Raw genomic sequence first — 10,976 nt, 5'->3', positions numbered from 1 at the left:
TCCGCAGAATCGCGAAGGTCTCCCTCAATCCCTCCATATGCTCCTCTTCAGTCATGCTCTTCTCTACCATATCATCTATGTATATTTCCATACTCCTCCTGATTTTGCTTTCAAACATCTTCTCCCCTATCCTTTGAAAAGTTGCTCCTGCGTTCTTCAATCCGGAAGGCATTCGGGTATAACAGTACACTCCTCCCTCTACTATGAACGCAGTCTTCTCCTGATCCGGTCCGTACATTACCACATGATTATACCCCATCGAGGCGTCCATGAAGGAAAAAAACTTAAACTCGGCCGTTCGATCTACCAGTTCATCTATCCGCGGCATAGGATAACAATCCTTCGGGCACTGCCGGTTGACATCGGTGAAATTGACACACATCCTCACCTTCTCGTTTTTCTTGGGTACGACGACGATGTTTGAAAGCCATTTGGTAAACTAACACTCGCAGATTATTCCTACGGCTTTCAACCTCTGCACCTCTACTCTTATCCCTTCTGCATACTGCAGTCTTACTCCTCTCATTTTTTGCCTGACAGGTTTGGCCCCTTCTCGCATGTGCAACCTGTGACAGGCAAACTCTGGATCTAGCCCCATCAAATCCTCAATCGATCATGCAAAAACATCGTTGTTCTTTGTTAACAAAGCAACTAACTCCGCCTTCTAACCCTCTGGCAATTCAGTCCCAACAGACACCAGTTTCTCTTCTTCCCCCTCCCCCAGATTCACGGTCTCAGTCTCATCTAGCGTCTTTCCCCCCTCCAACCCGTCTTCTTTAGAAGCCACAGACTGTAGTTGCTACGTTGGGGACTTGCCCTCCCCTTGCACTCCCTCCTCTGGTGCGCGGACCAAATCTCTAACCAGCACCTGGTGAATGTTTTGGGCGGCGACTTGGTCCCCTCTTATCTCATAGGTTCCGCCATTGGTTGGAAAACGGACCACCTGATAGTATGTGGATGGAACTGCTTTCATTTCGTGGATCCATCTTCTTCCCAAGATCGCATTGTACTGTGAGGCGGCGTCCACTACCATGAAACGAGTGAACACCGTCACCGGTCCCGCAATTACGGGTAACTGTAACTCCCCAATAGGTTTTGTCATGCTGCCATTGAACCCAAACAGATTAGTCTTTGGGGGCTGCATCTGCCTCTGTTCAATGCACATTTCCTCCATCGCTCCCCTAAACAACAAGTCCACCAAACTCCCGCAGTCTATCAAAACCTTCTTCACCATATAATTACCCACCGCTACTGTAATTACCAAAGCGTCTTCATGAGGCGTGGTTACTGCTTCCAGATCCTTCGGGGTGAACTCTATCCTTCCGGCCCCCACGGCGGACTCGGGTACCGGTCGCGGAATGCATGAAACCTCATTTATCTGCTGTAAATTGGCAGTCCTTCTTACTTTATCCCGATGAGCAATCCTTCCCATCGTCTCCCCACTGAATATGACATTGATTGTACCTAATATCCTGGCCACGGCCGGTGCTCTTTCAACTGGACGCATCTCCTTAATAAACTCCCTTAACAACCCTTTCTCTATCATTCTCTCGATCAACCATCGCAACGCAAAACACTTATTGGTAGTGTGATTTCTGATCTGGTGATAAGCGCAGAACGGCTTATCTTCTAATTCCCTAGGTATGTTTTGCGGATCTTTGTAATACTGCATCCCTTTAATCAATGGCAGGATTTCATCCAGTGGTTTATTCATCAGTGTTGATTCTACGTTGCGATATGGTTTTCTTTCACGGACCTCCTTCCTAACTTGGTCTCTGCCTCTCTCTAATTTGCATGACTCCTCCCTATAAGATCCCCCCTCTCTTGTCGCAGCTTTACCTTTGTCTTTCCGGTCTTCCTGTTCTACATTCTGTATTGACTTATCTGCCTTCCTTGCCTCCTTGGCATTCCTCTGTAACATATCTTCATAACGGATGTACTTCTCAACCTTTGAATACAACACGTGCAGAGTGGTGACCTCGATTTTGGATACAGATTCGTGGATTGGTTCCCGGCTTCAATCCATGTTGGAAAGCAATGACTGCAGTGTGCTCGTCCAGACTTTCCACCCTCAGAGTCTCCTCCTTGAATCTGCACAGGAATTCCCTGAGCGTCTCACTGGACTTTTGTTTGACATTAAACAGATCCGCAATATCCACTACCCTCATTTTCTGGTGAATGAAGTGGTCTACGAATGCCTGCTCCAATTCCTCGAACTTAGTCACACTCCGCGACGCCAACCGATAGTACCAGTCCGATGCTCCACCCTTCAAGTTGGCGGGAAACATCATGCATCGGAGTCCATCATATCTGCTCTCTTGCCATAGCGGCATCTGTTGCCTGAAATGGTGCAGGTGGTTCGCCGGATCGCCCTTCCCATTGTACCTCTCGAATCTTGGTTGCGTGAATCTCTTGGGCACCTCGGCGTTCCAGACTGCATTGGCCAATGGATTCTGATTGAGCCCAGCCACCACCTTCTTCACCACCCCTTGACTCTCCCTTTCTGCCATTCGATTCCTTTCTCGGTCCTTTTCAATCATCGCTTGGACCATCTCCAGTGTAATGCCTTCCCCCGGATCACCTCTTGGCCGATGACGCGCTTCCTCATGCCTGCCTTCCACTTCGCTATTCTCTGGCTCTCTTATATCTTCCTCTCCCTGTGTGGATCCTCTTTCTTTTCTCAGACTATCATTCTCGTTTCTCAACCTCCCTATCTCCTCCTGCAACAGCCTGGTGGCTTCCCCCGCTACCTCTTGAACTTCATCTTCCACCTCTTCCGTTTCTTCCATCTCCACGCTCATAGTCTCGTCTCCCACTCCCTTAGTCCTTACTTTGTTGGGTCTCCCTCTTGTTTTCTTCGCTATGGTTGCCATCCTATTCCCTTTTCTTAACAATCGTTTGAACGTAAACCTTTCTTGTTCGTTATCCCCACAGACGGCGCTAAATGTGTTGTCTAGAATTACAACCTCTAAACTCGTATCTCTTTTTCTTTTTTCCTTTTTTCCTTTTTCTCTCTCTCTCTTTCCTCTTCTTTATATACATCATAACTGCCTCTCTTTCTCTAACCGCTCCCATCTCTTCTAACCGCTCTCCTATCACCATGATCTCCTTTCGTGTCCCACGTTCACAAATCATCCACCTGTCTCCCAAGTCATCAGGTCTTCACTATGGTGCTCCAACTCTTTCTTTCCTTATCCAGCAGCTCTCTTAGTGCTTAGACCTTCCGCTGACCCTCATGCCTTTTAGGATTCCGCGATCGTTATATGTTTTGTGGATTATCTCCTGTGCTTGTTCTTCTTCTATTATGTTGCCTCGGTCCATAATACCTGCCGCCTTAGTAGTCATAAATTAGGCTGATACAGCTTCCCTCCAAGCTGCAGATATCAAACAGTATTACATTTTATTCTTGCATCTATTCCACCTTTGACTTGATTCGATGTAAGGCTCTACTCCATATTGGATTAGAAAAATTAAGTTGTCTTACCAAGGAATGATTTTCGTTTGTCATGCAGCGCCTGAACAACTCCAGGGAAGTGAAGAAGAGCTAGTCCTACACTGCGAGGATAAGTTGACGTAGGAATAATATTCTTAGGTAATAAAGATGCACTTTCAGTTGAATCTTTGAGAATTTTCTCTAAATCAAACTTATTTCATACTGGTGCTTATTTTAGTTGTGACAATTATTTTATTAGCACTATTGAACTTCGATTTGCTGATTTTTCCATGATTAGATAGAGAATTATTAGATTACACCGCAATGTTTATAGTTCATAAAACGCTTTCCTAAGAGATATGTGTACAAGGGGACGGCTATGATTCTTGCCTCTTTCCGCTATAAATTTTGCTTTACGCAACACGCAACACCAGAGTTCAGCCAAAAGGCAGGTCAGAAATCTCGAACTACAAACATAAGTGACTCTCGTCAGCTGGTGTCAATCAGTCAGAATATCAGATGAGCAACTATTTTAGAACTGCTAATTATAAGCACTTCAGAAACGAGTTTTAGACATTACGACCTCCCTGGAAGATGCGTTTATCTGCTCTGTGTGAATCCAGAAAGTGCATTTCAACTTTCGATTCTCTGAGATATTAAGTGTTCAAGTGTGAGTTACTTGTGGACAGAGACACAAAGCTTTGTCGAATTCAGAGGCCGAAAGCATTTTGAAAGTAACAGAGGAAAATAAATGAGGCTTATTAGTGTTTTACTGGATCAGATAACTTAAGGTTAAGGGCAAGGAAATCTACTCCATTTTTGTAAATGGGCTATGAAAACTCTTTTTGTTGTGCTCGATCCAACTTAGCCAGCTTCGGCCTGGAAGAAGGGGCCTTAGTCAATTTGTTACCCTCCTGATCTTGTACCTGGTTTCCTATAAACAAAAATGTGTTATATCGGAAATAAAACTTAGTTGCCCGCAAATATTCAAGATCTTTAGTACAAGACAGCGTACGTAAAGGAACCATCTCACACTCTTTTGAGCCTCTTCATGCTCCAGTTATTTCAGTTGAAGTTGTCTAAGTACAGTATAGTAGAATCAGAGCTCATGGCTATTGCAGTTTCTGTTAAGCTGGTTTCCGGCCTGGATAACCAAGGCCCAAAATAACTATATTGGGCCCCAATATACCAATACTTCGCCTGAAGAATCAATTGTTTTTTTAAACTGATGTTTGTAATTAGCTCAAGGTTGGACCTGGTTCAAGATTTCTATTCACTTAATCAGAGGAGAAAACAGCAACAAATTAAATTAGACACCCGAAAAAGGAACACACTAAATGCTTGAACTACTAGACTGAGAAATCTTACTGTAGAATCAAATTGAAAAGGGATAAAATGGTGGACTGCAAAAATGTGACTCGGTGTCTGGCACAAACACAAAACAATATACACACTAAACATTAAGCCATTTGATTGGGGATTTGAAGTTCTAAATATAGCGTGTCTAAGAATGTGTAGTGTGTAATTAGTTATAGTTGCTATGTCCCAATCAAATTGCTTGCAATTGAGTGTCTAAGAGTGTGTAGATTGTTTGGTGCTGGTCATAGACTCTAACAAGTGTTGCAACACAGGTATTCAGTTGTACCTCAAACTTGGAGCAGCTTCCACTTGATCACTATTATGTATAAGTTTCCACTTACCACGATATCATATATTATTTGAGTTCTTCACCAAAAAAAAAAATACTATTTGAGTTCATCATCGTTCATGATAATAAGTTAAGAGTAAGTTAAGAGCTTCGAACTATATGTCATCTCATCTTAGATAGTTCAATACTCCCACACATAATCTTTTAATTTAGTAAGGTCGAGTTTATGTTGTTGCCTTTAAGAAAGCTCTTGCACAGTTTCTTCCATGCCTCCCTGTCCGGATCACTTGATTCTATGCTCTTCATTGCAACCTCAGCATGATTATCCTGCCAAAGAAAAGAAAGTTTCATAAATCAGAGCTGTCGATTAGATGGACTAGTTAAAATGTCAAAACACAAGATAAATACCTGAATGACATTGCGTCGAAGAGAACGGTCCATGAGATGGCGTAGAATGTCTTTATTGTATTCAGGATGACCTTGAATACCCATGATGTGATCCCCACTACGAAACATCTCAATACCAGTTTTTTCAGACCATGCTATAATCTCAGCCGATGGAGGCAGTTCTATAACCTGATATCAAAAGTAGCGAGCATTTGTAGCATATTAAAATCTAAGAAGCGTTTATAACATATATTGACAAAGCAGAAGCAATTTAAAATTGAAGGTACTAGAAAAATTGATAAAGTTTATTGATATTGAATGATTGAATGTTTACATCCTATGATCATTTTAGGTAGAGTACTAAGTTACTAATTTGGAAATATAAATAATCCTAATTCTAAACTATAACTAATAGCTAATTAGATAGTTTCTAAATACGAATAACTTACTAATCTTAATAAATAATACGTTACTTAGCTAATTAGATAGTTTCTAAATACGAATAACTTACTAATCTTAATAAATAATACGTTACTGTCCTGCATCATATATTAAGCATAATTGGCGATCTAATAGTACAAATAGTAATACGGGAAGAGACTACCTCGTCTTGATGAAATTCGATGACAGAGAGTTTCGAAGGTAATTGTAAGGAATTCAAGAACTTCGAGGTCGATAGGTTTATGGGTCTAACACCAATGTCCCATCCAGTTAGTGATCGGCCTATCTTCCCGCCCAAAGCACGGCCCAAGATCTGTGATCACCAGTTTAAAAACAATAAGGCCCTTGGGATTACTAGCACTGTTGGGATAAACACTGCATAATTTGATGACAAGTGCAATACAAGAAGCCTATCAATATTTTCATTGTGAAAAGCCCAATACTTTTTTCCTGTAGGCCGTTTTTATAAGGGCCCATTCGTGCCACATGAATACACAGCAATAAAAGTTAGCAAACCAACTGGGAGTAGGGCAGGGATTGGGTCGGGATCGGGTCGGATATGGCTATATTCGAATCCGAATTCGAATAGTTTTATAATATCCGAATCTAAATCCGAACCCGATTATATTTGAAATTTAATATCCGAACCCGATTATATCCGACTAACCCGATCGGATAACACTAAAAATTAAAAAACTCAAAAATATATATCCGAATCTGAATTCAAATCCGACAGACCTGAAACCGAACCGAATAAATAAACGGACACAAAATCAACCCGAACCCAAACGACTATTCAGGTTCGATCGGATTCGGGTCAAACCCGACCCAATTCCCTGCCCTAACTGGGAGTATGTGAACTGTGAAGCCACTATAGTTGTCCCAGTGTCTCGGAGTGACTACGTGACAGCCAAGCTCCCAAGTCCTACTTGAACCACTAATTTGTTTAATTGTATATTGACAAAAAGAAAAAGAAAAATAAAAATATGGGGAATATTTGGTAGTTTTCCAGTACTTTCCCATTGTCCATTACTGCAACGACCTAAACGGAAAACATTAGGAATACCAATTTAATTTGATCTGAAATTCTGAATCAGGGCAGTAGCTACACACTCAATATTTAACATCTCCCAAATATGAAAAAATGAATAAAACTACATATATTTCTCAAGAGTCAAGAAATGACATGTAAGGATAATGGTACTATTCAGATTGCAAAATCGACGAACAGAATTGCGTTCCTTTTTGGCCAATTACAGAATCAGCTTGCTATCTAACAAAATAGAAAAGAAACATCACTACATCATTTGGGTTTCCTGGGTTGTTTTGTTCGCTTGTGGGGTCGGACCAAACAGAGCGGGCCCTATCCATTCCAATATGGTTGAAAATGGTGTAGTACTGTAGTGCACGTATGTAAGAAAAAATACAAATTCGTACTATGTACTCCCAACTTCCAAGCCTAAGAAAAGGCGCACGTAGTTAAGGGAGACAGTGAGATCCGTGCAATTAAACAATATATGACAACACAACCATACTTGACGCACTCTGACTCGGAAAGCGATGACGGTTCATACTTGCGTACTTTTTTTTTGGATAAAGCATACTGCCATACTTGCTTGCATGGCACATGTTATCGTTCAGTAACAATTACTATTGTACGGAACCTTTAATCTGGGTGGTCCAAAGCTTCTCTGTGGGTCATCTGGGTGGTCCAAAGCTTCTTTGTGGGTCTACTACTGCCTACATCCAAGATGCTCTTTGAGTGGAAAACTTGAAATCCAATCATTGTGGAAGGACTTGGTGGAGGGCTTGGAGCAAAGTTTCCGATCACACATCACATTGATGAAGACTTCGGTAGAAAATTTCAAAAAATTAAAAATCTAAATCCCGATGCTATGAAAAAAATAATTCGGCTGTGTACTTTTCATCAAGTTAAAACTCCGAAAAATAAAATTTGGAGATTTTGGACAGAATTCGGGTCCGCATACTCGGAAAAGACTTCGGTCCTCAGCGAAGCTTCCGGACCACACATTTTGTTTTTTTGTTTTTTTTTAAAAATTTTGCTTAGGACTTTTTTTTGTGAAGTTGCTAGTGTAGAAAAAAAAAATTGTGGTCCCGAACCACGGTTCTACCGAAGCTTTTCTCCGTACTCGACAACCTTTTCCAATGCCTGGATATAAATGCTAGTATGCCTACAAGAAATCCCACTCTATTAACAATCTCCTATTCTATTCGAGTTTCGGTCTGATGCATGTCTCTTTCTACCATTCTTAAGACCTTAACAATCTCCAAATAGTTTGGCATGGCCCAAACTTGAAGGTTATGTTCTCATTTTTGTGTTAAATAATCTTGAGATGAAATAGCAGACTGCCTATAGAGGGACAATATAGCTGGATGATGTAAAAATTTATATCTTAATATTAAAGTTTTTATAAGGGTATTTTTCGAACTCTATTAAAATTCTATGTCATCTTCTATTAAAACATAAATTTTTTTCATATTTGAAAAACGATTTTTTTTTACAATAGGAATTCTTCTCTTATTATAACAAATTATAACACTTCTCATTAAAGGAGAATCTTTATCCTATCTATATCTTAATATTAAAACTCCCACAATGGATATTTTTCGAAGTTCTATTAAAATTCAACGTAATCTCCTATTAAAACGAGAATTTATCTCATATTTGAAAAATAGGAATTTCTCTTCTATTATAACGAGAATTTTTCTCCTATTAAAACAAATTCTAACACTTTCAATTAAAGCGGAAATCCTTCTCCTATTAAAATGAAAATTCCTCCCCTATTGAAAATTAAACAAAAATCTAGTATATCTAATTAAAACGGAAATTATTATTCTATTAAAACATAATCTCTCTCCCAATTGAAAAAATGAGTTTTTAAAACTTAATTTAAAACAATTTGTTATAAAATTAAAACGGGTTAGCGACTAAAACGTTAGTCTCAATTTTCTAAAAAAAATATAAATATTTTCAAAATAGCCGGGTGCGTATGTACGGGCCTACAAGCTAGTTAAAACAGAATCTCTCTTTCAATTGAAAAAATGAGTTTTTAAAACTTAATTAAAAATAATTTAGTATAAAATTAAAATGGATTAGCGACTAAAACAATGGTCCCATTTTTCTAAAAAAAATCTAAATATTTTCAAAAATATTGGTGCGTATGTACGGACCTACAAGCTAGTGTACAGTGTATGTTGCTTCACAAAATATAAGGCTTGTACATTTGGTATAAATTCCATCTCTTTTTCTATCTCTATTATTTTTTCTTGGATCAACTTGAATTCTCATAGAATAAAAACATGGAGCTATAAGTTATTTTCATGGAAGGCACCAGAAAAGCAAAATGCACATATTCAGATAATCAGATGCTCAAATCAAACACATAGTGCCATCAAACATTTAAGTCCTTATACATAACATTTCGTCCGACCAGTCTACCACTCTCTTTCCAGTGGGCGACGTTGTCAGTTGTCTAACCCTTTTCTAGACATGTGTTTCATGAATGCGTGGTCCACTCATACCTCTGAATCCACACCTTAAACGTACACCAGCTTGATCAGTGTATCTAACCATAAGATTTCATCATTTTCATCAAAGTTTTCAGATTCAGTTCCACCCAAAAATCTGAGTTATCAAAACCTTTTTACGTTAAAATTCAAAAAAAAAAAAAAAAAAAAATATATATATATATATATATATATATATATATACATTTCCTAATCTTAGTACATTCGTTTTTTTAATGATCATTAAATCAGAGAAAAAATAGCACAAACACAACTCTCCAAAAAAAAAAATTCAAACAATTCCTTTCAAGCATTTTTGCATATTCGATAGATTCAATGAAGCAGTGAGAGAACATTTTTTACATACCTGATGTCCAAAGCAAACACCAAGAACTTTCTTTTTCATATCATCTAATTTATTCAACAGTTTCAACAATTCACAGATCCAAACGTCATTTCCATGAGCATCACAAACACTACCAGTGATCACAAACCCATCATATAATTCAAGTTCATCTTCTTCAGGAAACTCACCATCAGCAACTCTATAAACATCCCAACTCTCTCCTTCATCTTCTCTTAATAAACTTACAAATACTCCAAAATACCCTCCATATTTCTTCTTCACGTACTCAGAATCATGTGCACATAGAAGAACGGCAAATCTCTTTGCACCCATTTGCAAATTTTAAACACTCTTGATATGGTTTATGTTCTTGTTCTGCTTTGCTCTCTTTATAGAAGAAATGAAATATACTAGGTGAACTATAGAAGTATTAACATAGAAATTGGTAGCTGTGTGTACAAATTTGTTATCTTAAAGTTAGGAAGGGGCGTTACCCTTTTAAAAGTTCCTTTTGTTACTTTTTTATCTTGTATATGTTTCCTATGTTAAGGACTAAGGAGTAATATAAGAAAATATTGTCAACTGATATTTAGGCACTTAATATGCCTTGGTTAAGGAAACGAATCCTAATTTCTTACATAAAAAACTCGAAGCTATATAAAGAGAAATATATATATTTATGTGATATTTTATGAGTGGTACATTTTGCACCCACTACATTACTTGAACGAAATTTATGTGATAAATGATACCACCAAGTGGAGATCGAATTTGCACCCCACTTGATCACTTAAATCTACATAGACTTCAACTTTCCTACATCTCAAGTTTTTTACGAAAAAAAAGTGAAACAAATTGGAACAACAACGTTAATCTTTGTAAAATTGAGCCATTAAATTGTGAATTGTAACGAAGTTTGTGCATTTCATTCACGAACAGTAAGACATTGTTATGGCATATCCAAGAAATTAAATTTTGCTTTCGGTTATTGTTTCGGTGACTATAGAAAATGAAAATATATAAATTTTAGAAAAAAAATCGCGGAAAAGTAAGAGAAAATATGTGAATACATCAACAACAAAAAAAATTGCATAACAACTATTCTTTCAAATTTGAATGTCTACTAGGGTCTGTTTGGAAGATTTCCTATGGAATTAGAATTGAAAATATAATTCCAAGACTTACAATTTCAA

The 10,976-nt window shown here is 38.4% G+C and overlaps 2 protein-coding genes across 2 annotated transcripts; both read right to left on the bottom strand.

Annotated features, from left to right (window-relative positions):
- Positions 1-799: 799 nt before the first annotated feature.
- Positions 800-1,921, bottom strand: LOC147492518 (uncharacterized). The gene has a single exon (XM_086567537.1). The coding sequence runs from the start codon at positions 1,919-1,921 to the stop codon at positions 800-802; it is 1,122 nt and encodes a 373-aa protein (XP_086423663.1).
- A 3,208-nt stretch (positions 1,922-5,129) lies between these two features.
- On the bottom strand, positions 5,130-10,307 carry LOC147492517 (gamma-glutamyl peptidase 5-like). The gene is made up of 4 exons (XM_086566639.1): positions 9,805-10,307; positions 6,073-6,222; positions 5,490-5,657; positions 5,130-5,408 (listed from the first exon to the last, which is right to left on the bottom strand). The coding sequence occupies exons 1-4, from the start codon at positions 10,114-10,116 to the stop codon at positions 5,286-5,288; spliced, it is 753 nt and encodes a 250-aa protein (XP_086422765.1). The 5' UTR covers positions 10,117-10,307; the 3' UTR covers positions 5,130-5,285.
- Positions 10,308-10,976: the final 669 nt, after the last annotated feature.

Source organism: Coptis chinensis, chromosome 6 (genome assembly GCF_015680905.1).
Source record: "Coptis chinensis isolate HL-2020 chromosome 6, ASM1568090v1, whole genome shotgun sequence".
In the NCBI taxonomy this organism is placed as follows: domain Eukaryota; kingdom Viridiplantae; phylum Streptophyta; class Magnoliopsida; order Ranunculales; family Ranunculaceae; genus Coptis; species Coptis chinensis.
Note: the sequence above shows the minus strand (reverse complement) of the source record. Positions and strands in the feature narration are given on the sequence as shown.

Bases quoted from the DNA above. Each gene is read 5' to 3' on its own strand.
- LOC147492518 (XM_086567537.1), bottom strand. From the start codon at position 1,921: ATGTTACAGAGGAATGCCAAGGAGGCAAGGAAGGCAGATAAGTCAATA.
- LOC147492517 (XM_086566639.1), bottom strand. From the start codon at position 10,116: ATGGGTGCAAAGAGATTTGCCGTTCTTCTATGTGCACATGATTCTGAG. The intron at 6,223-9,804 runs GTATGTAAAAAA...TGGTGATCACAG, and splicing joins GTGTTTGCTTTGGACATCAG to ATCTTGGGCCGTGCTTTGGG. The intron at 5,658-6,072 runs GTAGTCTCTTCC...TTTTGATATCAG, and splicing joins TCGAATTTCATCAAGACGAG to GTTATAGAACTGCCTCCATC.